Raw genomic sequence first — 27,253 nt, forward strand, 5'->3', positions numbered from 1 at the left:
AATGCATGTAATACATTACAAACAATATTATACATGTATAGAAAACAAAATATAGCAAAACAAAATTTAAATAAGCTCGATGTGCCTCGACCCATCAAGATGTACAATACACTTATTTCGTTGCGTGTTCATAACGCGTTCTATCTCATGCTGATATTTTAATTTCTTTTTAAATGATGAAAACGATAAATAACCATTTAAACACCTAGTTGAAAATATATAATATTTAGCATATAAAATATCAAAATTAAAAGAAGAATAATTTCCACCTGGTATGCCAAATACAAAATCATTAAAAGATAACATTATTTCACTTTTGAGAGTGTATTTTTCAAAATCATCTAAAAATCGACGATTGAAGGGGCATTCCCAAAATAAATGGGCAATAGTTTCAGAGTGTTTTGAACAAAAAGAACACAAATTTAATATACCAACAGTTTTCAGATACTTGTTAACACCAAGGATATTATGAAGAATTTTATATTGTAAATATCTAAGTTTTCTTGATAAAGAACATTTAAAAGGAATCATATAAATTTTGTCCCAAGTAACAATTGGTTTTGAAACAATGTTCCTCCATTTGTTTTGTGAAATAGGAGTTTTAAAGATTTTCTCAACACAGATTTTATAAATAAATTTACATCCTTTCGTTACCTTGTTCAATTTTTTTGTTGTCAAATTTAAGCATCAAGAGTTGCATGATTTGTCTGTTTGTTATGTTTGGCCAACTGCTTAGGCCATGCGCTGCTGCCAGGGAACTGCTCCGGCGGTGCCATTGTAGTAATGCTTGAGGTACAGGCGCTGGCGCTTGGCAATCTTGGTGGTGTAGTTGCCAGCAAGCCTCTGTTGCATGTCATCCAGCACGCCCCCCTCTCTCCATGCACCCGGGATGATGTTGTGCTGGTCGTCCTCTCTGTCCATCATGCCATTCTGCTCAGCGGATGCCTGGTCTCTCAGGAGGTTGTGGATGCACAGGCAGGCGAGGACGATGGTCTCCACTGTGGAAGGCACCTGTGCCATAGCACTCAGAAGACACCGGAATCTGTTTGCAAGAATGCCAAAGGCATTCTCCACACATCTCCTGGCTCTGGAAAGTCTATAGTTAAATATCCTCTCCTCCATGGTCAGTGGCTTGGCACCAAAAGGCTTCATCAGGGTGGTGCGTAGTGCAAATGCAGCGTCAGCAATCACGAAATAAGGGATGTCTCGATCGTCATGAGGCAGTGGCTCATCTGGTGGTATTCCAATGTTCTCATCGTCAATTGCCTCTTTCAGACTGCACGTGTTCCAAATCTGGGCATCAGAACTCGCACCACCTGCTCCCACCTCCACCCACCGGAACTTGTAGTTGCCATCAACCAGGGCAAGGAGTACAATCGAGTTGTACCCCTTATAGTTGTAGAACTGGGAGCCACAGTTCGCGGGTGCCTTGATGCGGATGTGCTTGCCATCTAAGGCTCCCAGGCAATGGTGGAAGTTCCACCGGTCGGAGAAGGTCTGGGCAATGCCCTTCCACCCCTCTGGAGTAGATGGGTTGCTGATGGTCTCCTCGCCATACTCAGCGTAGATGGCCTGACACACGTCCAACACCAAGAGTGAGATGGTGTTGTGGGGTACATAGAATAGGTACATCAGGCTGTGGTAGGAGTCCCCACTGGCAAGGTAGCGCATGGTGATGGCGACCTTCAAGCCTACTGGAAGGGCCTTCCTGTACCAGGTATCATACTTCTGTAAGCGAGGAGTGAGGCGGGTGACCATTTCGGCAAACATGGCAGGTGTGATGCGGGTGAAGTTGCGGAAGCCCTGAACATCCTCATTGCGTAGCAGGTGCATCAGGTTACCATAGGCACCCTGGTGTGGTCGCAATGTGATCCAGTGACGAACCCAACACATCCTCTCTTTTCTCCTTTCAAGGATGGCTTGCATCTTGGCCATCAGGATCTTCATCTGCATCTGATTGTGTTGGATGGCCATCAAACAATCCAGCAACACAAGGCGGCGTTCTCTCTCCATCTTGAGTGACCTGTGAAAGTCTACAGTTGAAGAACTGACAATGATGAGGATGCTGGCAGCATCCAGGGTTGCATACCCAAGTGAAGACCATTTGGCATGGGCGACATCCGCCGAAATGAAAGAAGACATAGGTAAAAATTCCGCATATTATCCGTATCTCAACCGTAACATACATATCCAATCCGTAACATCCGTATCCCATCCGTAATATTCGTATCCCATCCGCAAGCATACGCAATTACCGCAAGTCCTATCGTAAGATCCGCAATATATATGTCAAAAATACGTTAAACATACGTAACTCCTACGTAATAGTGTTTACGTACCCCTATGTATCCGCAGGCATCCGCACACCCGACAAAGTGTGCGGATCAGTTACGTATCTAACGTATCCTGCGGATAAGTTTACGTATCTTACGTATGAGTTACGTATTTTACGTATGGATAACGTATATTCTGCGGATGCTTACGTATATTTCATCCGCAGCAAAATTTTGAGATTTTCAAAATTCCGCTGCGGATCTGCGTATGTCTGCGGATCCTGCGGATTGAATTACGGATGGATACGGATGCTTACGGATGATACGGATCCTTGCGGATGCTTACGGACTTTTATCCGTAAGCATCCGCAGCTACCGTAAGTGGCCGTGTGACTGTGCCATAACAGAACGTGTGTTGGTTAGAATATACATGTAGGGTCTGAATCCTGTACGTTGATGAGACTGTCCGATGTCACGGTCTGTGCTGCATTGGACATTCCAACCCAAGTAATTTACAGGTACATTCCATTGTGCAATAAACTAAGCAGCATGGAAGATGCCCCCTGAGATGCGTTTCCATTAGGCCGAGCAAGCTTCAGCTTGACATTTTAGTACCAATCATCGCTTCTCAAGGAAAATGGTACGAGTTTGAAACTAAATTGTAACTATCTTCATTAAGGCTGAGTTGATCCCCACTTGCTCAAACAATTATTTAAAACTACAAAGCATATCGTCAGTTTTAGAGCGAGAAGGGCATTAATTTTTATTATTTTACACAGAGTTAACACCCTTCTGGCTCCAAACAGATGATTTAATAATTTTTGTGTATTTCTTTATCAGCAAATTATAACCTGTTCATTAACGAAATAGTGGGCTACTTCGTGAATGAGCCTGAGTTTCCTTGAGACACTTGTAGTCCTGATTGGACTCAAGTTTTCCCCTGATCAGAATCAGTGTTGCACTTTTTAAAATTTGGGCAAATGGAAACGGGCCCAGTGAGACATGGGGATGATGCTGTAGAGAGATGCTAAGGCATCCCCTAAGGTCAACTCAAATAGTGTCCTGATGAAAGATGTGTCCCATGTTAGTACTGCGTGGTCAATGCTCCCAGTACTGTAGCATCATGTCATCGGCTACAGTAGATACGTGTTAAACCTGGTCCAGACTGCTTGGAGGAATTCCATTGGCTTGTACTAATTGCTTAGACTTCTTTGAGAAAAAGCATTGCCCGTTGAAAATGACAAATCCCAATCAAATCAATATCATTTCTTTCTATTCCCTGCGATCCCCGGTATTTGAATGTTTCTTCAATTTCAAATGATTTGAGAGTGTGTGGATGAATTGAAGTTCAATACAATTCACTATAAGTAACTGCTTGTATCAAGATAAACATGGAGAAAAAAGGCAGGGTCATTCAGAAGTGCATGTACTGTACCTCATGATCTCACAATTCAGAGATATAACCTAATAAGTGTTTGTAAACTTGGTGTTACAGTGGGTGAGTGACCTGTAGCCTCATCATTGATGCTGACTGCACATGTCCATTTGTACTTTGTGCTTGCCTCGTAAGATCATTACTCTGCTTTATGTATTGTTATTGAGTCTACCTGACTTGTTCCTCATATATGTACATTAAGGCTGCGACGGGTAGTCGAATGCTCGAGTACTCGCACGGTTGACAACTACTCGGGTACGATTTCTCGTACCCGAATATTCGGCCGCAAAAAAAAAAAAAAAAAAAAAAATACTTCCCAACTCAAGCACTGTCAAACTCACCACTCAGAAACTTGGACCAAATGTCTGGATTTCTGTTTGGACTTGGAGGAAAATGAATTATTCTGCCATCTTTGGTTTTTAAAACAGCATTATTTACTGTTATTATTATTATTAAATCGGCGCCTTCTACTGCAACTCAAAGTAAAATTGCATGCATTTTCGGTGAGGGACCTGGGAAACTGCCGAGTGGTATGGTAGTGGCAAAAAAAGAAAAAAAAGTTAATGCCCTTCTGGCTCCAAACAGACAATTATGTTGTAGACCTACTTGTACATGGATTTTAGATACAGCATCTTATATACAGCATACATGTACAGGGATCCATGCTTACTTTTTTTCCTCGGGTGAGGATTTTACCAAATTAAGGTCGTTATGCATGGGCCTCATGTTATTATTTTGCAATTTAGAGGGTCTGTACAGGTGTAGTTGAATTTTTCGGGGGCCATTTGCATCACCTGGGTAGAGAGTAGCGAATACTGTTTAATGTCTTCCCAAAGTACAGTATGTCCATACCACAGGTAGGAGTTGAATCTTTAACCATTCCATCTAGAGTTCGTGTGTGGACTTATTCTCCAAACCCTGACACCTCGGCATTGTTTTCCTGTGATTATTGCTCATACAAATAAATACAATCCAGTGAAAAAAATACACGGGGGCTCTGGGCGTATTAGCCCCCGAAATACCAAAAAGAGCCCCCAAAAATTTGCATAGTGTTCATGGCAAAACAAATTAAAGAGTGTTATTTTCATGCAAACAAGGTTGAAAAGTTGCCCCCGAAATTGTTTTAATAATTTTTCCCCGATACAATCTCACTCTCGCCTCTCTGCACCAAGTATGTGATGGCCCACATGTGCGCCTGTATCAATCTTCTAAAGCATAGGACACAATCCTGGTTGGAGGTACGGTATTGTCCGCGACATGATCTCATCAGGCTGTTTGTCTGTGAGGGGAGATTCCAGGCATTCCCTTCTGTGTATGTACCTTGGCCCTGAGGAAAAATGAGAGCATCAAAGACCATGGGTGGGTTCACACGCACACATACACACATGTCCAGTGGTTTATGCACTTGCCACTCATTCAAGAGGAATAGAGGATAAGGGTCCAAATCTCTGGTGGTGCATGCGTCTTTAGACGAGGCATTCAATTGGCCATGAGGAAAATGAGAGCATCGATCAAAGACCATGGGTGGGTTTACACGCACACGTATCCAGTGGTTCATGCTCTTGACACCCATTCAAGAGGATAAGGGTTCAAATCTCTGCCGGTGCAGTGTCCTTTATAGACGAGGCATTAGGTTTTCCCAGTTACAGTACGTTGTCTCTTTTTTGCTCCAAATATGAAATTGGTACTCGGCAGCATTTTGAAATGCCCTTTGCGCCAATAATCGCTGCCAGTGCTAAAAATTGTATTAGTGGATAGTAATAATATTCATACCACTGTGGATGGTATGATGTGATATGCACCATAGCAAGAGAAACATGATTATTAATCAATTTTGATTGCCAATAATAATATGACCCCTGGTTTGCTAGTTCACACAAGTAATGATGACAAAAAGAAGGCTATTTTCATCTGAGAATGAAGCGTGAAGTTGCAGTGTAATTCCTCAGTTGTAACAGCATGAATCGATTTATTGCATGCAGTTTATCAAATAGGGTGAAAATATTGGGTCAAGGTCATGAAAATATATTCTCAAGCCTCATGTACACTAGGCTGTAGCTGGCGTAGGCCCTACATGTACATGATGGTTTTTGTATAACAACAATTTAGAAATACAACCAATGTAGTGTTTGATAGCCATTGAGCATATTGTGTTTAAATTCTGAGGTGTTTTCAAAATGTGTTTTTGAAGCTAGAGTACTCTGAACTCTCATTCATTATTTATCTTGTGTATTCCATTTCATGTTGATGAAAAGGTAGACATTGCGCATCATTCGTCTAGTATCGGCTGGCTGTCTGTCTGGTACTAGTTTCCATTACACCTCAAAACAGCACAGTTTACAAACCATTGCCTGTGTGTTGCACTGCATCCAGTGGCGTAGCCATTGAAGGGCACTTGTATTATTGGGGGGGGGGGGGGGGGGGGGGGTGGGGGCAGCTCCAGTTGTAATCTGTCAATGAAAAGGGAATTAACAAGGCTATAGGGGGGGGGGGGGGTGCAAAGTAGATCCCAATATCCTCTTTTCTTGCCTTGGCATATTTCCTTCTCCTACTTTTTTTCTTCTCTCCTTTTCTCTCTTTCGTTTTTGCCACATGAAGGGGGGGGGTATCCCCTTTTGCTTCCATAGCTACACCAACGATTGCATCAGAAAGTACCACTACACATGTCTTTATGTTGATAGGCAGAGAGAAGGGAGATATGCTTGGAGTGATGAGAAGAGACAGGGAGAGAGAAACGGAGAGAGAGAGAGAAGCAGTAAGGGAAAAGAGCGGGAAGCAAGCTGAGAAGAAATATATCCAGAAAGGGGAGAAAGGAAGGTAGAAAGGGATAGACTAAAAAATTGGGAAAATGGACAGAGGGACAGAAGGACAGAAGGCGATTAAGAACAAAAAGAGATCAGAGAAGAAAGAGAGATCATACAGAACAAGATTGTGAGACATGGATGAGAGAAAAAAAGAAACAAATAGAGGAAGACAAAAGATAGGAGGAAGAAGAGGGTTGAGGGAAGAAAGATGTAAAAGAAGAACAAAAAAGAGTTCACACACAAGAAAAGGAGAAGGAAGAGGAGGTTTGAAAGAGATGTTCAAGAAAGTAAGAAAGTTGGTGAGAGAGTGAAAGATGGGGAGGGGGAAAGAGAGGGAAGAGAGGAAGAGATGAAAGAAAGAGAGAGGGGGGAGAGGGGGGGGGGGGGAGGAAAAGAGCGGTCCTTCCTTTGAGACGAGCAGAGATGAGAGAATAGTCTTGGAGGAATGAAGTCAAGTACAAACTGCTGATGAGGGGAGGAAGGCGCGACTCAAGAACAGATGCCTTGAATTCTTCTATTATGTCGTCATGTTTGTGTATGTGCCGCCTGTTTCCCTGACTGCTAATGTCTTTAGCAGTGAAGGCACCGGTAGAGCAATGGATGGGGATCGATGAACGGGAAGGGGAGTTGCCCTCGTCTTTTCACCCTCCCAATGCAAACCAAACCTGTAAAACTATCTGTTTTCAATTGACATTCAAGATTAGTGGAGATAGTGGTGGTCCCGAATGGTTTTGATTTAATAACATTTGTTTTATATACATGTATGACTTAATTTCAGCTAATATTTTCAGAACAAGCTTCTTCTCTCATAGGTTTTGGCCGCCTCTTTTAAAAGAGAATGAATAGATAAACTTGATTACAGACCCTTCCCCCATTTAACCTTAAGTTAACAGTCCCATTTACTATTACATGTAGATGTTAAACTGCTTTAAAACCTTAAATCTGCTGACAAGAAATGTTGAAGTCAAGAAACTTTCACGAATCACACAAGTTCATGTTGTGATTCAATTATCGTACAGCATGCAGCTTCTCATTTTTTTCTGACACTTGCAAAAGGTGCTGGTTTCTAAAGCAATTTTGTTTATTATTATTTGCCTTCAGCTATAAAGCAAGTTGCATGGTAATCTTAAAGCCCCTCTAAAGTGTTGGGAGCCCAAAATTTGAAGGCAAAATTTTACCTAAATTGTATCATAACGTGAAAGAGGATGTCATTTAAGATACACTTCTGCAAAGATTTCCCCCAAAAAAATTGTGTTTGAAGAAAAATATTGATAAAAGAATAAATAGTTTGGGTTTTCTGTTGTATGCAGAAAACCAAAATGTTGTATTATTTCATCAATATTCGACTTCAAACACATTTATTATGAAAATCCTTGCCGAATTATGTCTTAATTGACATCCTCTTTCAAATTATAATACAATTTAAGTGAAACTTTGCCATCAAATTGTTGGGGCTCCCAACACTTTGAAGGGGCTTTAATCATTTGGCATGCTTCGTGTTAGTAGAAACCTGGAGGTGACGAAGGGGCAGCCCTCTATGCAAAGGAATTATGATTGGACTGATGATATGTGCAACCTAAATTTCATTGAATCACATTGGGCAGTAGTAGGGGTTACAATGTGACACACATTTAGGATGTTGGGTGTGTGGATTGCCATTTGGTCTACAACCAGTTTCTCTACGACCCAATTGGTCTATTCCCTTAATATGGTCTACACCCAGCTCGTCTAGTCGTCTACTACCCATTTGGTCTATTCCTCATTTAGTCTAAATTCGAGTCGGTCTAATTCCCAGTTTGTCTGATGCTTATTTCGTCTACTATCCATAAGATGTAATAATCATTTAATGATTATTATTATTAATGATTAAATGATTATTATACCATGTGGGTAGCAGATAGGCTGGGTGCAGACCATATGGAAATAGATCAATTGGGTAGTAGACGAACTGGTTGTAGACCAAACAAGCAATTCACCTTGGGTGTAGTATGTAGACATGGACATGACATTGTATGAAATTTATTGCATGAACTGCATGCCTGCTGCGACCAAAAGTGTCCTACTATTTCAAAATGTTTGTTTGTTGGGGAGGAGGAGGGGTGGGAGGGGGGGGGGCGTGGGCATGGATCTGAACATTTTGACACCCCATTTCACTTTTAGCGTTATTTCTAAACTCTGTTGAGTTTTCCATATTTATGTATGTGTGTATGGCAGAACTTGGCAAGGTTTGACGTTTCCCTCCCTTTTCACTTGGTTTAGAAGTTAAGATGAATTTCCTCCTCTAACCCTTAATAAACAATTTGAATACATCTTTGATGATAGACTAAAAATGGAACCATTATAAAATCATTTAGAATATTTGTGTTAATTGCCCAAATCTTTTTCTCAATTAGAATCAGTAAAATATATCCTATTTATTTGCAAATGATGAATTACAACATGATTCTCCTGTTTTCTAAAATTCAAAATGCAGCATGTTAGGGCAAAGGTTCTTAATCTGAAAGAAAAGTTTCTTAGTTTGAACTTTGAAAGAAGATTAAATGACACAACTGTATCTGAAAAGTCAAAAGTCATCTCTCCATCTCTCTTTGTCTCTTTCTCCTGCAGCAGTACGTCCAGCACCTCCCCTCTATCGACCGACGCCCCCGCCCCTCACCCCTCCCCCGCCTCCCAGGCATCTCAGGCGAACTTTGAGCTGGACCATGAAGCCATCGCGTCCAGGGCGACTCACATGGTGGAGATCTTATCGGACGAGAACAGCGTCCTCAGACAAGAGCTCGAGACCAACTACCAAAAAGTTGCCAAGTTGCTAAAGGTTTGTCCCCCAGAACTTCTTTTAACGACCCCAATGTGCAATTGATTAGACAAGCTGCATAGGCCTGTCTTCATCAGCTCAAGATTACCAAATTGCCCGCTATTTCTGATTTGGGAAATAGTCCCGAAGTTACAAATCGCGTCTTCATCAGCTCGAGACTTGACCTCAAAACTTGAAACTTGAAGCTCGAGCTTGACAAATTTTGCTCAGCGTTCGTGCATAGTGTGAGTCTTCGGGCTGGTGAAGACGCACTGATCAAATAGCGGGATATTTTGCAAACTAGCCGAAGATATCTTGGGATGATTATCTCGACCAAATATCCCGCTAAATACAACTTCGAACTGATGACGCAAATTAACTGGACAATTTGCGATCGGGGTAGTTCAAATAGCGGGATATTTGGCAATCTCGAGCTGATGAAGAGAGGCCTCCTGAGTACTTTTTTTAACGACCATAAAGTTCAATTGATTAGACAAGCTACAATGTCAAATGTGTAGGATGACAAATGCATCAGGGCCCTGTTTCATCAAAACTTGTTGTCAATGACAAGTTTCAATTACTGTTATAAGCTACTGAAATCCTGGCATTTGATTGGCTGAGAGCAAATTTTTCTTACAGTTTTTGAATTTGTTAGATTTATAAAAACTGGTCCCAGAAACATTTCTGCATTACTATTCATTACAATGATATGGTTATGAAACAACCGAGTCCAAAGGCAAATACTGGAGACCTAGGCTAATAAGAGAGAGTTGCCAAGAAGATTCATCCATGAGTCAATTTTCTGGCCATAATGTGCAATAGGCTAGAACAGCTACTAGTGAGGTTCACATGGCAGTCTGTTAACTTAAAGTTTAGGTCATAGCTTTAAACGTCAAAGCTATTCTGTAGTCGGGGACTGTGCAGATGCCTTGAAGTTACAAACCAAGAGCAATCTTAAAGTTAGCGCGATAACTATGAGCAGTGGGGAATCCTTGCTCAAAGTTCGTAAAAATCACTGCTTGTCCGGCTTGTAGTTTAAAACTTTGAAAACTTGTTGTTTCAGTCCCGTGCGAACCCTCATAACTTTGACGTTTCTCAAATGTAAAGTTTAAAACTACAATGATTTCATGTAAACATAGCTAGTTAGTGACTGTATCAACCATGCAGGAAATATGCTCATGTCAAGGACAATTACAGAAAGAAAGTTGACAAATACAGAAATTTGCAAAATTTTAGAAGATTTGTCTCCCTTGAGTCAGTTTTATGGCAGTAATGTGCATTAGATTTATAGTCTATTCTAAACCATAAAGTGTGCTGAAATTATGCTGATTGTCAAGGATGAATTGTAAACAGCATTTCTGCCCACTGTTGTTTTCATTGCAAATCAGTTCTGTGAGATTTGGAAAAGCAGAATGGGGTTTGACATTAATTGCTCAATTGCTTGATGAAATTAATCTAGGTGAAATCAGTGGTGGTGATGGTAGTCGTTATTAAAAACCCTGAGTTCACCTGTTGTCAAGATCTAGGCCCTACTCACATGGAAAGAAAATGCATTTTCAAGTGTAGATATATACATCTATGTATTAACTGAATTCGCCACCTCTATTTACATGTACTAGTATTTACAATCTATTTCATGTTTAAGGAAGTGACGGGTAGTTCAAGGGGCAATGGAAAACCATGTGATTCAGAGCCTATCCATGAGAACTTGATTTGATAATTGTTAATTTATTTTAAAAAAAATCCTATTTCATACTTCACTTTAGAACAAAAATAAAAAGTGCAGTTGCTAAGAATAGTTAGCTTTTCAGTTTCTAATATTCAAAGATATATGACCGAGTGCCTTTTGGGGAGGTTTGTCAAGAATTGACATTCAAAAGGTTGGCTTGACACTGGTCTTACCAGCTTTCCAAGGATTCATTTCTGGTAGCAAGGCATTCATTAACGCTCTTTACCCAGGAAAAGGAAATGGTAGACAGATAACATTTTCTTACTCCTATGAGCTTCCGAGGCATTGAAAGATTAGTAGACAGTAATTATATAATATTGACTGGCCTTGAGGGGTATATCAGATATATTGACCAAGCTCAGATCATATTGCCCCGAGTCGAAAGACGAGGGCAATATGGTCTTAGCGCGGTCAATATTTCTGATATCCCCCGAAAGTAAAGCCAGTCAATATTTTTATTGTTATCCAAATCAGACATCTAGAGCAAATACAGAAATCCACCATGACAATCTCAAGAACTGAACAAACTTTGTCAAGCCAGCACTGTGCATCCAGTGCTTGACAAAATTTTGGATACACTACAAACAGTGTGCATTTGGTGTGATTATTACGTCACAATAGAGTGCGCGCAAAGTGCGTAGGTTCTCGTACGCATAATAGATGCGCAATGAAAATGAAACAATACGGCGCGGTCAATAAGAGATGCCTGGATGCGAGACCGTGGAAAATACCAAGGTATATTTTCACTCGTCTCTACACGTCAAAGTCAATACGCGCAGGGAGACCAAGGAAAATACAAAGAATATACCCCTCCGTTCCCACTGCTAGTGAAAACTAGGGCAATACGGTTTTGTAAATGACCAGCTCAGATGTCTGATACGGGTAATAATGAATATTATTATGTCCAAGTTGTATAATATTATTTGACTGGAAATTGAGTTAAAGAAATCATCATTGTTGAATTATTCCCATGTGCATTTATTAGGAAATTAGTAAGTAAATTGGTCTTATGATTATATTTCCTTGTGCAGTTTGAGCAAGAGATCCATAAGGTACAGACGGAGCATGAGAAGCTAATTGAATCAACGCACAAGAGGGAGCACCTCGAGAAGCTCGTCCGGGCCAAACTTGAAGTAGAAGTCAAGAAACTACAGGAGAGGAATCGAGATTTAACAGGTAATGGACTCTCCTCCCCCCCCCCCCCCCCCCCCACTCCGGGGTCGGAGGGACTGCATGAGTGTTCCCAAAATGTCTGGTAAAGGGGTACTTTTCACGCACCAAAGTCCGGCTCGTAGTACACAAAATCTGGCCCGTATTGACTTTACACCGGACTTAGGGGGGTGTTTTCAAAAGGAGGGAACATGCATACGCGTAACTTAAATAACACTGAGTGGGGGGGGGGGGGGGGTGCGGGTGGACTCTCTTCACTTCTCTGACGTTGATATTAAAGAAACAGGACAGGGAAAATGATCTGTAAAGCACCAGGAGTGTCAAGTTTTACAGACATGAGCGCGATATACAAGAACCCACTATTGTTATTATGCTTACCGGTATTATTATGAGATGGTTGGGCAAGAGTGATTTCATGAAGATTATGATATATCCAGTAAAAATTTGATATTGACAGAATTATTAATTTCACTCCGTTGATGGAATGTGTAGTAAGCTGCAAGACCTAATGCCCATTATTATTATTAACCAAAGTTTACTGCACCCAAAGAATACTACTTTTTGGAGTGCATGAGAATGATCAAACAGTTTTGTAAAATTTCTGGGGATCTGTGTGAGCAACACTTTGTTTACCGATAAATGAAGGGAAATTGGTGTGCTGACAAGCACTTAGTTTGACATTTTGTTATCAAAGTGTAAAGTTTAACTGATAACACTTACATGTACACGTATGTATGTACATGCAGGTCAAGGAGCTTCAGGAGGAGTAGGCCTATGCACATTGACACACAACTAAGATTGACAAACATTAGTGACAAGCCAGTACTCGAGTAGATACAAACATGATGTATAGTATTGAAATGTAGCGCAGGTGCTAATACTAATAGATAGATATTGATCCTTTTTTCGATCTATTCCACTAAGACAAATCGAGATTGCAATTGAAATTAACCATTTATTGTCCATTGTTTTTCATTGGTTAACGTTTACAGATCAGTTTACGAAAAGAAATAAACATAATCATAGAAAATTACAGTGATGGTAAAATACAGTCACAACAGCTTTAGTGGAGTAAATTGGATTAATAATGATTGTTCTTCACTCTTTACATTTAATTTAAAAAATTAAAAAACCATGTTATGTGTGCATGAGCTCAGATTCCATTCCACCCCCTTGTCATCCCTCCATTACCACCAGATAAAGTCAGTGGTATTTACGGAGCATGTTTTATGAATTTGGGACTGACCCCGGTCTCGCAAGGTCAGACACGCGTCTTTCAACACCGTCCCAACTTCTTGAGCCAATCTCTCGGGCACCCCAGCTTGATGGGAAACTAACTATGTACTGGGAAAATACTTGGCATTCCCTAAATTCCCTGAATGCCGTTGTTTGTCTGGGTATCTGCCTGGCCAGGATGGGTACACTACCAAGTTTGTTGACCTCTAGGGACGAACAACAATCCATGGTGATGGTTATAATGAGGAACGAACCCATGTCGGTCATAAAACATACTACTAAACTTGAAAGCTTATTTATTTTTTATTTATTTATTTATTAGTCTTTTTTTAGTAGGGTGGCTCCATCAGTAGTTCAATACTGTTTTCCGTGGAAGCTTCACTTTAATATATAAAATGTTCCTGCATGTTTATGAGTAGTTCAGATTCGCGACATATATATATGTATATGAAAGTTTCATGCCACAAAACTATTGAGTCACATTTGACACAACTTTAAATTTTTGGAGGTCACTAAAGTTTCTTGCTATGTCAGAGGCTGTTGGTAACAATTTGCGAAAGTTTGAAGTTTTTTACAGTATCATGGGGTCTTCAATGTAAGACTATGAAGCGCTGTTGAGGGGTGTTAGGCCTGACTGAAGGTTTTATGGAAATATGTTTATGTGTCAGAATAGAGTCTGTTTGTACAGTAAAAGTGATGATGGGGATAATAAGAAGGGGAGGTGGGAGGTTAAAATTCCTAATAGATTGAGGTTTATAGGTTTGTATTTTTTAAGTTCAGTGTTGGGGTGCACATCCCCAATCAGTTATATTAAAATGAGAGACTTGAGGGTCACAGTGATTAAGTTTGCTTGTACCAGGCACAGGTGATGCCGAATACTTAATAACGATAATAATAATATTCATAATAATTATATCAAATGTCCGTATTCAGTCTATGTAGAATCACGTGCCAAGAGTTCCAGGACAGCCAATCATGGGGAATCTATCGAGGCTGACCTGCAAGAGGAATTAACGAGAAAAGAAAACGTGCTCTTCCAGACACAAATGACATGTAAGTATTCATCTCACAAGTAACTTGTCTATTTTTGCTTTTAACTCTTTCAGGACAGGATTTATGTTTAGCGCTAAATAGATCAGATGTCGTTCTTCAAATTGGCAACAATTGTGTTTTTCTTTTATTGCTACATTGATCAAATAATATGCAATATCTCTGTAAGCAATATACATGGGCAAAAATGTTGTCAATAAGTTGAAATAAATGCCAGTATTTTACTTCTGACCATGAGAAAAAAGTTAGAGTAGGGTTCTGTGTTTACAGTTATCAACTGAATTATTCATACCCTTATCAAGTTTGTTATTTGTCACTTAATATTTGAAAAAAAGATTTGTTCTGATTTATGTTCCTTGAGAATGTGACATATTAAAGCTTACATTTAAAAAGTATTCACCCAGTCCACCTTTTATTCCTGAGTTACAAAAAAACACAAACAACAACAAATTTACATGGGGTATGGATAGTTTAGTTGTTAGTTGCCTGTGTTTCTTTAAAAATTTGCCATTTCTGACTGTTAACAAGATAGCTTTCTGAGTAAAGAAGTGTAGCTGGAAATAAGAAGGAAAAAAAGAAATTATTATGATTATTTGAAGCCCATTCAGAATGTCTTAGAGCCTTCTCTAGAGATTCTGTACAGTACAATTTGTAACCATCTGGAAGAAAGAATTCTCCATCAATACCCCAGTGGCTATAAATGACTGTCAATAATTTATTTGATAAACAGGTAAAGACTTGGATGAGACTAATATGCAGTTGATGAATGAACTCACAGAACAGAGACTACACGTGGACATGCTGGATGCAGCCTTGTCCAAGGCTCAAGCAGATGTTACTAAGTTACATGAAGAGGTATGTTATAAACAAACTTAAGCACTTAATTAAGTTTAATTGAGACAAAAATCTTTGGTGGACACTCCTCTATAGTCGTCCTATTTTGTGTCCCTTTAGCAAGGAAATGTGTGTAGTCAAATCTGTATAAGAAGGCCACCTGTAAACAGTGGCCACCTTTTTCTCCAGTTATCTTAATATGGCTTTAATATGGCAATAAGTAGTTTGATATTCATGTGTAGCAATTTTGATAGTAATGGTTAAACGTACAGTTGATGTCAACTCTTCTGAGGCAATTTGGAAAAGATGACATTCCCAAATCTTGCTGAATACTACAAAGACTAAAAAGCACTGTTTGTTAACTAAAACTTACTGTAAATTTTAACTAAGGAGTGACAAAATTACTTAAATGTGAATGCATTTGCACTGGCAATGCTGGAGTAATAATAATTACAGGGCTCTCAGAAAGATAAGTAATAATACTGATGAGGCTACCCTTAGGAAATAAGACATGTTATCATTTCATTATTGGTATGATTCTTATTGTTCTTAAAGCTTAACAATTGTATTTGTTTAGGATCTACCAATACCTTTGAAGGAAATGACTAGAAACTAGATTAAATTACTGTAAAAAATGACTTAACTATTTGAAATCAACTGTCCGGATACCCAACTCAGTCAAGTTAGCCTCTACTGCTGTGTAGTGTTTGCTTGCCTGTTTTGATTACTGTTAAATATTATATTTTAAAAATATGTTTGTGAATTATCTCTTTCCTGACCCCTCCTCCTCCCCTCCCAAGTGTGCCCAGCGTCAGGTTTACGTTGACAAGGTGAGATCGTTACAGCAGCTGGTTACATCATTGCAAGCTGCTCGTCAGAAGAGGGAGAAACTAGAGAATAAACTCAGACATAAGATGGAGAAAGAGATAGAGAAACTACGAGGGCGCCAGGTGAGTGAGTCACGCAATCTGGGCCCGCCTTTTAAAGAGTTGATGTTGATCGCAACTTATTTACGATTGATATCAATCGCAGCTATGTACATTAGAGCTAGGAGGCTACAAACTTACGATTGATTGGATGACTTGCGATTGATTTGGATCATTCGTAACTCTTTATAAGACGTGGTCCAGAGCTACTTCTACACAGAGTTTGGCCAACTTCGCCATATTGTGCCCAACTTGAACCGGGTTGACCGAACTCTCCTAATAAATGGCTCTGCTTACATTCAGAGCTTTAATTGATAAGGGTGGCAATCATGGGGGTGTTTCACAAAGATCCTAAGTCACACTTAACTCTAAGTTGGACTTAAACATGATGGAAAGCCATTTGTAGCCTCAAAATAAAATATATTTAAAAGGAAAAATTCAAGTATTTTAGACTTTTATAAATTCCACAACAAGAACATGAAATATCTCATTGATAATAAAAAAAAATATGAATGATTTGAATCAACATTTTATGCCTTTTAAAACAACTTTTACAACATATTTTCAAAGATGCTAACGGCTTCCCATATTTGTTAACTCCAACTTAGAGATAAGTTCAATTTAGGATCTTTGTGAAACACCCCCCAGGTTTCAGTTGGACACAATATTCAATTTAATTAAATGTGGTTTATTAGAAATACAAAGTAGTAGTCCATGCACTCATCGCACATTGTTTACAATCCAAAATTCGTCATAAAATGAGGTCATCAATTAATAAAAAAAGAAAAGTAATATTGACAATGTCATGTACATAATCTATACAAATCAAAATCACACTTTCATATAAAGCTTTAGAAACAAAAACATTAATCATTATACAAAATAGTCTTCTAAACCTGTTAGTAACTTTCTCTAATATGATAATAGTTATGCATTTGATGAATTTATATCTTTGGGGAAATTATTTTTATATTTTATTGCTAAATACCATAGAAAAATGCTCCTGCACAGAAGATATACAAAATTGTCACAGGTCTCTTATTTAGTTATTATATTATTCATTTTGTTGTTATATCCGTTTAGGCTGTAGCGAACCAAGATGAAGGTGTGTCAGAGCCTGAAGATGTTACAAGTGAATCGCTGGCTGAAAAAGAGAGTACTATCCTAAAACTAGAGGCTGAAGTTAGTAAGGTAAGATATATCATCCATACTCTTTCTATCTCTATTCTCTCACTTCTCTCTCTCTCTCCATTTCTATCTCTGCCTCATCTTCTCTCTCCTTCATATTATCTCTGGCTAAAAAAAGAAAATACTATTGTAAAACTTGAGGCTGAAGTCAGTAAAGTAATCACCCATACCCTCTCTCTCTCTATTCTGTCTCTTCCTGTTCCAATACCCTATCTTTGCCCCACTGTCATTTTTCTTTCTCCTTTTCTCTTTATTTTCCTTTACTTTTTTTTATATCTCATTCTAGTTTCTTCTTTCTCCTCTTTCTATCATTTAAGTTTTGTCTTATCTAATCTTTACGATGTTTGAAGTGACTTTGCATGCATATATTTTGTGTTGTTGTTGTTTATCTGTCTGTTCCCCCAACTTCCTCTCTTCCACCTATCTCTCCTGTACATTTCTCTTCATTTCACTGATTTCCTTCTCTTTCTATCGCTTCTCCATTGCTTCTCTATACATTCTCTCTTATTTCTTTGTGTACCAAATGACATCACAATGACCCTAAATCTCGACTTTTACTTCTAGTGGGAACACAAGTACTTGGAAGAGTGTGCAATCAGACAATGTCACGTGGAAGCACCATCAAACTCAAGGTTAGTCTCATGCATTGTATGACTAGAAAAAGATGGTTAATAATGGTAAGGATGCTGCTGCTGATCTCGATGAGGGTGATGATGATGTTGACGATGATGGTGATGGTGTTGTTGGTAGTGGTGATGATGATGATGTTTGTGGTGGTGGTGGTGGTGGTGGTGGTTTAAGTGATGATGATAAGGAAGATAAATTTGGTAGTGATAAAGATGGTGGTGATGACGATGGTAATAAAGGTGATGATGATGTTGATGACAAAGATAATGATCATGATAACCATAAGATGAAATAAAAATATTGATATTCATAGTTCAACATTTCTAGTGATCATGGCAATAGCCCTACTGTGTAGATTTTTCTCTACCCCCCCCCCCTCTTTTTCCCCTCTTTGAAACTAGACACTAATTTTCTCTATGCCCAGTTTGCTTACTCTACTAAAAGAAATTCGCCAAAATAAATTGTAAAAACAAACATCACAAGAAAACATTTAATACGTTTATCGCTTCTATCTCTAAGGAAAATTCAACAATTATCCATCATGATTCCTTCTGATGACAGGTTGAGTGGTGTACATGACATGGATGGCGGGAAGGAGAGAGATGAAGAAGGGAGCTCACGACATAAAGCTAGGATATACGATCTTGAGAAAAGGTAAGTTCATGCCCCCCCCCCCCTCTCCCTTGCCCTTGGCCATCCATAGGCATGTTTTCAGTTGTAATGTTCCTGATAGGAAAGGATATCAAATGGCGCATTCTGGTATGGTGTGCAATGTGATAAGGAGAGAGAGTGACAGAGAGAGGACAGAGGCAGAGACAGACACAGAGAGACAGACAGAGACGGAGACATACAGGCAGGCAGAGAGAGAGAGAGAGAGACAGACACAGACACAGACAGACACAGACACAGACAGGCAGGCAGAGAGAGAGAGAGACAGAGACAGAGAGAGAGAGAGAGGGAGAGTTGATAGGGATGATGAAGGGAGCTCAAGACATTAAGCAATGATATACGATCTTGGGAGAAAGTTAGTTCATGACCCCTTCTGCGGGCGATCAGGCTGTTGTTTTACTGAGGTTTGCCCCTTGTGATCCAGATTTGTTAAATGTTTATGTGTCATTGCTGAGTTAATAACAATTGCGCAACCTTTATGAAGAGAAGTATTTGTAGTTATTAGGCTACCCCGGGTAAATAAGACTATATCATTTTTGTTCTTGTTTTCGTTATTCTGGTTGATATTTGTATTATTATTACTATCATTATTGTTTTTTTTTAATAAAGGGATATAACTGTTATTTCTGGTAGTTTGTTATCTTGAAGGTTTTCATGGAAAGGATAGATTTGAGCAAGATTTGCGGTAACACCTCATGCAGGCATCTTTAAAAAACTATTGACCGGTAGGCGGGCATGGCTAAAATCACGACTCCAATTTCAACCAATCAGATTGCTAGATTTCTAAAGAGAGGTATAAATAGTACTAAAATGGACATATTTGCTTTTCCTTCAGAGTTTCAGCCCTTTCAACAGAGGTCCAGAAACGTGAAATCATCATCCAAGCTCTCCAGAACCAAATCTTTGCCACCATGTCGTCTACTTCGCTGTCCTCCTATCCCGAGAACATCCGCCCTCCCTCCCCTCAGCAGCAGTCCTACCGCCGTGGCTCCGTAGATTCCACCCCCTTCCAGAGCAACCTGTCTGGATCACCTGCAGTCAGCTCCAGCTCCCTGCAGAACCTCGGCAGCCGTTCTCCCGCCAGCTCCGTTCAGAGCCTACAACAGCAGCAGCAGCAGTCGCCTGCATCCTCAACCCACAGCCTCCAGCACTACCTGACAAAATCACCCGCAACGTCGACCCAGAACCTGCACATGTCTCCGGCGTCGTCCAACCAGAACCTGGTGTCCAAGTCTCCGGCGAGCTCCCTGCAGAACCTGCCGCATGTCGTGTCCCTTGGTGGGAGGTCTCCTGCAGGGTCGCAGCAGAGCTTAGGAGCCCTCGCAAGGCCACCGAGTCACACCGGGTCTGCAGGATCGGGTCTAGGGTCGCAGGAGAGGCTGATGGGTTTCAGTGATTCCTACACGTCACTCAGTACGTCGGGACTCTCAATGACAGGAACAGGTAATAATAATGATAATGATAATAATATAAAGCATTTGTTATGAGCCATCATTCTAGTAAACTATTCTGAGGCCCAGTCAGGGATCCTGATTATTACCTTGGCTTTAGCACGGCTGCCATTACGGCGCTCAAGGAATTAAATCCTGCCAGGTACCCATTTACATCACCTGGGTTGAGTGTGGCATATGTAGATCAATGTAAGAGGTGTTGTGGTATACGTTACTGGATTCTGGGTCAAATGGGTAACAGTTCAAGTCCTAGCCAGCCATGACACTTTGACAAGGACTTGGATTTCCTGTGCCACTCTCAACCAAGGTTCAGTGAATGCATACCAGAGCCCCGTTTCACAAAACTTGTCATCAGTGACAAATGACAGCCTTTGTTATAAGCTAGTGAAATCCTTGCTTCTGATTGGTTATCATCAGATTTGTCACTGATTTTTGTCATTTGTAATTGAAAAAGGCTCCGTGAAACAGGTCCCTGGTAGGAAGTTCACTAGGGAGGCTTGGCTAAAGAGGGGTTCATTATGAAGAAATTTGCTGTGCTAATAGTACTAGGGATCAAGTGCATAGTTTTTGCTTGTAAATGAAAAATAAGTCAGATCTCGTAGAGATGTTCCTACATAATTGTTTTGTTACCCTGCTCTCAATTTTCTTGGTTGATTTAGAGAATTATGCTTTTATATCCACCCATTGTAAAATTGTAAACTAGCATTAGACTTCAACTAGGGAGTAGTGTTAATACAGAATATATATTTAAAAGTACAGGTGTATAGAAGCAATGAAAACTGGGCAAAGTTATGTGAAACTTTTTTTAATTCGCTTTTGTCAACGTCTCATTAAAACCCCTTGTGTTTAAATGAGCAATTTTAATGGGATGTTTGGGAACTTGTACTGATGATAGTTGAGTGAAATGATGCCCTCTTATATTTTCATCCACGTCCATATTGTTAAATTATATCTTGTGTATTAACATAGAGTTAACTAAATTATTCATACCCTTACCAAGTTTTATAATTTATTAAGTATATGAAAATATTGATTTGCCCCGACTTGAAGATGTGATATATTAAAGGTAAAACAAAGTTTTGGTATGGGGTCATGAATTTGGTTCAAATGAACATATTGGAAGCATATGGGATTTTACATTATTCAATGACCGTTGTCGCGGTTGGAATCGAGTCTACAGTGATAAAATTGTAAATAATGAACTCTTTATGTTGTATAGCTCCCTCTCAAGATTGATATTACTTCAGCTTTAAAACAATGTTTCTTGACTATAATAAACAGATTTACTATTCCTGTTTGGAAATTATATATCAGAACTGCATATTCTGAGATTTTCATGGTCAGAGCACCGGTAAATAGGCCAGTTTCGGCGGTTACGTAATGCGCGGTTACTGTAACCAAGCCCGGCAAGCTTTGTCAAACCGCCATTTTGAATGTGTGCGTTGTGTATTAGACTGTCGGTTATTGCCGTTAAATTTCATTCATATCTTTCTATCAAAACTGCGTGTATATATATGAATTTCTGTTTTGGCCGGAAAAGTCTTCCAACTTGACATTCATCAAGCTGAGTTCAGGTAGCTGCAATATTTTCTTAGCAAAAGAGGAGTTTCGAGCACGGTATACACCCGAGAAAAGACTCGTTAAATTAGCGTCCGCAGTAGCGGACTAGCCTGCCCGTAGCCCCTGACCCGTGGGGCACGTGTCACTCGGTAGACGTGACTGTGTGGGGGGGAATTACAATGGGCAGGAGTTTCGTTAAGTGAACTAGCTACATACCTCCCTTAAGTTTTACGATATTCCTGACTTTGGGACCTATGACGTATTCAATTATCTAGTAGAGAATATATGGCGGACTATGCATTTATGATCGTCGAAAACTGAAGGCTTTTACGAGTTTTGAAGACATTCAATTAATATTTTCCGATGGCCATGTGGAGATGAAGCTCGACTCATGTGGTTCTAGACTACAGGCCAAACCGTCGCAAAAAGACAGAACATACCAACTTGAACAAAAAGAAGAACAAATTGTAAACAAAAAGTAATAGAAAATGTAATAACAAATTATTTTTAAAATGTTTTTTTTTATAATAATAATTGCTTCTTGAATAAAGAAAGGTCCGGCATAATTATAATACTATTAACTTTTTTATGATAATCAAACTTAATTCCTAATCTTATTTTAATCAATAAAATTATTCATCATCCCGATTCTGGCTTGCCATCATAATTTTTTTTTTTATATTACTTTCATTAGGGATCTATTCCTGTTTTCCATTGCTCTCATTATTTATCAATCTTTGCTTCACACCTTCTTCTTCCTTGTTCATTGTTTTTCTTCATTTTTTCTGTTCAAAATTATTTGTTTATCAATATTCAACGTTCTTATTCTAGTTCTCTGTCATCGGGCGACATTATTTTATAAATATTATTTTATTAATTATATAGTGCCATCATTAATACCTTTATTATCATTATTTCTCGTTACTTTTGTTAATAATATTGATTCTGTGGTCACTGTGCTTGCTTCTCATTAGCCGTTTCTCGTCCGCCTTGAAATAGTTCGTATCGAGGCGTTTCACAAACATGTTTTAATCCGTAAATTTATTTTTATTATGAAAATGTGATTCGCGCCTCCACGAACACGGACACGTGGTACGCACGCACGCACGATCTGCAAGTTTAGGTGACCTTGTGTGCGAACGAGTGGAAAAGAGTTAATCACTTCTTTCATTTCTACGTCAAAATTTGTACTCGGTTTCAAGCTAAGGTAAATGCAAAATTGAATGGGAATTGCCGATATCTGCTAACTGATATTTTGGTTCCTTTCTTTCTGTTTCATTACTCGCTTTCGAGCCAATGTCGCATGTATCATCTACCTCGTTTTTCTTCTTTTGAGGGGGTGTCGTGCGCTGCCTGTACCGGGGACTTGGCCGAACAGGTTTGACTGCAAGATGTGAATCGCTAGTTCTGTAACAGCAATGCTTTTCCATTATTCTTGCCTAAGCCTCAGCGATTTTAAAGATCAAATGTATGAAGAACAAAATCACATCTCAAAGCTATTTATTATTCAAGTTTGAATCTGCCTCCTTTTTCTTCTCTCTCTCTCAAAATAGCGAAAACAAACGATGCAATCACACCTAGCGAACACAGTCATGTATTGTATGCACACAAAGTGTAGGCTGCTACGCACTGCGAGTTCATTGTTTGTCCGACCCTCCGATTACGTAATGCGATTTAAAGGTCTCTGAATACATTACGAAACTGGCCTATTGTGATCATTCAATTTCTTGAAAGCAGAAGTGTTTTAGGGGGCTAAATTTTTTAGTGCTTATAAAACATCCACATGGGCATCGAAATATATCAACATTTTAAAGAATTACTATCCATCCAATTTTCAAAATTTCCCAAAACTTTGCATTACCGTAATTAACGGTGTATTAACCTTACCTTTTTGCCGCTGGAAAAAATTCAAAGTCGGTGGGTGCGATTTATACACGGTTTCGATTTATGCCCCTTTACCTGGCGCTATGCCTGACAATGTCTCCCAGCTCAGTAATCGGTGTGTTGACTCACCACTCGGAAACTAGAACAACACTCAAATTTGTCTGTCATCTTGGTTTGAAAGTAATCTTTCTGATAGATTTCAATATGTAGTTTATAATAATAATTCCTCCAATTTTTCTTCTATTACACGGCGTACCACAAGGTTCTATCCTAGGTCCTCTACTGTTTTTTAAGTCGGCAAAAAAAAAAGAGGGATGCGGTTAATACTCGAGGGCGGTTTATACAACGTTAATTACGGTATCTTTAAATCTTTCATCTAAAAGTATTCAACAAAAAAACATGTCAAATTTACAAGGTGTGTGAAGAATTTAGTTGTTAACTGTATGCCACTTTTTGTTTTTTGTTCAGATGGAGGGAGTGAAGCCGATTTAGCGAGAGAGAGAAGTTTCTTGGATGAAAAACTAAAGCAGCTGGATCTTGAGATTGCTCAACAGGTGTGTGTGAAAGTACGAGCAAATTCCAATTAAAAATAAGAAAGTTTTGAATTTTTGAAGTTGCGATCAATGAAACACAAATTAACAACTCGGTGACATATCTTGCGAGCCCCTCTCAAATTTGCTTTGTACATAATGTCATAAACTTTGATTTTCTTTTTTATTAATGATGTAATAGATTTTTTCGACAATGGAAATAGAAACATATTTGCGATGATTATATTTAGGGTGCTTGTATATGATTGAAAATTTCTTTGAGAGAAAACAAAAATTTCTGATTTTATTATAAGTACAGAGCGAACATTCTTCTGTTTTAGTAGTATTAATATCTTCTATGTTCAAATCTTTTTTCTTCATTTGCAGGATAAGATACTTGGATCGATATGGAAGACTTAGCAAAGATGGAGAGCTGTGCACCCTCCGTGCTCTACCGGTGTATAACATGATTACCCCTTACCTTCATCATTACCCTTAAGCAGAACTGGAGACGTGGTAGAGAGGGTCAGTTTTGTACCCTCCGTGCTCTACCGGTGTATAACATGATTACCCCTCACCTTCATCATTACCCTTAAGCAGAACTGGAGACGTGGTAGAGAGTGTCAGTTTTGTACCCTCCGTGCTCTACCGGTGTATAACATGATTACCCCTCACCTTCATCATTACCCTTAAGCAGAACTGGAGACGTGGTAGAGAGGGTCAGTTTTGTACTCTCCGCGCTCTACCGGGTATACAACCCCCCCCCCCCCCCTGCCCCACTATCATCAGCAACCTTAAGCAGAACTGGAGACATGTTAGAGAGGGTCAGTTTTGGTACTCTCTGTGCTCTACCGGTGTATACAACCTCACCCCCCCCCCCACCCTCATCATCATCATCACTCACCATCACCAAAGAAACGATGTTGAATTCAAGATGACTGGAATTATATATTTATGGGAGGATTACATCTTGTTTGATCCTTGCACCTTTTTGTTTAGTGATATTAAAGCCATGTAGTGTCATTGATGTACAATCGTTGGAGTTATTAATAAAAATTCTTAATGAAACACATCTTCATGTCAATACTGATGCTTCATGCCCCATTCAATTATCTAATGGATGATAAGATCTTGATTTTGACCCTTGAAAATGAATGTTTGGTTCAAGTTACAAGGTTCTTTGTACATGTATTTGTTTACATCGTAATGTAACGTGTTAGCGATCACTCTTAAACAAAGATTTCACTCTCTCTGTCGGTCATCTCGTATGAATTTTAGACAAAATACTGCTGACTCCACAGACCTTGATTTAGAATAGAAAGTATTTTAACTAAGGGTACTATGGGTCTTTTCCACCATGATAACCTCTAAAGATGGTTTCAGATATATTGCCTTAACTTATTGCCTATGGGAACTGTGTGCATCCTATGTTATAGATATGGGAATGAAAGAATTTGAATGCCGATGGATTTGTTTACTTGATCAAACATATTTCTTCCATACTTTATTAAACATGTGCCAGAGAAAATTCAATGTTGTGCCTTGCCAGACTATAGCCTTATTTGTGTAATCATGATTGTAGATAAAATCTACACTTTTGCCCCTAAATAATCCAAAACAATGTTGCAATGAATTTCTATTAACAATCATGGCAATCACGGTGCCTAAAATTCGACATCTTGACATTTTTAGTATTTAATTTAATTTATCTGAAATTTATAACCCTTTATTGTAGATTTAGCAATTTAAAATGGATGCCAGGATGGTATTTATAGCCATTTTGTGAAGAATTAGTCTGAAAGCAGCTGACTAGCGAATCATGAGCAAATTTGTCTGTTTACACTGGAACGTTAATAGACTGTTTCAAAAACCTCTGCAGCAAAATTAACAATTGTATAAGTGGTATCCTTCAATTTGATCTATCTTATAACAAGAGGTTAGCATAAGGACCACTGTTATGTGCAGTTTTGTTTCTTTATCCCCCAACTAATTCCTCTTGCCATTCATTCATGTGCAAAGTATTACTGCGTTGTCAAGTTAATATTCTTTCTTTCTTTTGAGGTGGTTCGCTCTAACTTGCTTGCCCAGAGGTTTAATAAAGATACTTCATTAATGCTGGTAAATGGATGCCAGGATGGTATTTATAGCCATTTTGTGAAGAATTAGTCTGAAAGCAGCTGACTAGCGAATCATGAGCAAATTTGTCTGTTTACACTGGAACGTTAATAGACTGTTTCAAAAACCTCTGCAGCAAAATTAACAATTGTATAAGTGGTATGCTTCAATTTGATCTATCTTATAACAAGAGGTTAGCATAAGGACCACTGTTATGTGCAGCTATGTTTTTTGTTTTGTTTCTTTATCCCCCAACTAATTCCTCTTGCCATTCATTCATGTGCAAAGTATTACTGCGTTGTCAAGTTAATATTCTTTCTTTCTTTTGAGGTGGTTCGCTCTAACTTGCTTGCCCAGAGGTTTAATAAAGATACTTCATTAATGCTGGTATGTAGCGATAATCAATTAAAGTACAAATATTGATGTTCATGGTGATATCAATGCAATTTACCTTTTTGACTGGAGGTTTCTAGCCTTAAAGGGTGTATTTAATGCAATAAATCCAACCATTGTTGGCTTTATTGTTATTTATTTATTGTTACTTATTGTTATTTTAGGACAAAATACGGTCTCATTTAAGTCCCAAACAGAATAGTGAGGAGAGGGTTGTCAATGTCATGTTAATGATTGTTATATATATGTGAGGGATCATGCAGAGTCTAGACGATAGTTACACTGTCAATAAGCCAGTTTACAGATACAATATGCGCATGGGCAGATATAGGTCATTTGTACCAAAATGGTAAAACCCACGGAGATGAATTACTGGATATGCGCTCGTGAAAGTTATGTAACATTATTCATTTATGCACCAACAGTACATTCTATGATACGCAGGTGGAAGTATACTTTTCAAGAGGTCAAACAAAAGGTATTCATGAAGCACATCTAGGACTGTGGCAGTTATTATTCTAAGATGCTCAAAGTGGAACTTCTCCATGTGTTAAAGATCGGTGGATATTTGGGGTCATTTGTACC

General features: G+C 39.0%; 1 protein-coding gene across 1 annotated transcript in view; it reads left to right on the forward strand.

Annotated features, from left to right (window-relative positions):
- Positions 1–26,274, forward strand: part of LOC100892749 (angiomotin) — a 45,179-nt gene extending 18,905 nt beyond the window's left edge. Inside the window, exons 3-13 of the mRNA XM_030982013.1 lie at positions 9,120–9,327; positions 12,067–12,211; positions 14,375–14,494; positions 15,222–15,346; positions 16,126–16,275; positions 17,335–17,442; positions 18,004–18,071; positions 18,628–18,720; positions 19,571–20,178; positions 24,099–24,184; positions 24,548–26,274. Of these exons, the coding sequence (XP_030837873.1) occupies positions 9,120–9,327; positions 12,067–12,211; positions 14,375–14,494; positions 15,222–15,346; positions 16,126–16,275; positions 17,335–17,442; positions 18,004–18,071; positions 18,628–18,720; positions 19,571–20,178; positions 24,099–24,184; positions 24,548–24,580 (1,744 nt within the window). The 3' untranslated portion in view covers positions 24,581–26,274. The remainder of the gene's footprint in view (positions 1–9,119; positions 9,328–12,066; positions 12,212–14,374; positions 14,495–15,221; positions 15,347–16,125; positions 16,276–17,334; positions 17,443–18,003; positions 18,072–18,627; positions 18,721–19,570; positions 20,179–24,098; positions 24,185–24,547) is intronic.
- Positions 26,275–27,253: the final 979 nt, after the last annotated feature.

This window comes from Strongylocentrotus purpuratus, unplaced genomic scaffold, assembly GCF_000002235.5.
Source record: "Strongylocentrotus purpuratus isolate Spur 01 unplaced genomic scaffold, Spur_5.0 spur5_scaffold_12, whole genome shotgun sequence".
Taxonomy (NCBI): domain Eukaryota; kingdom Metazoa; phylum Echinodermata; class Echinoidea; order Camarodonta; family Strongylocentrotidae; genus Strongylocentrotus; species Strongylocentrotus purpuratus.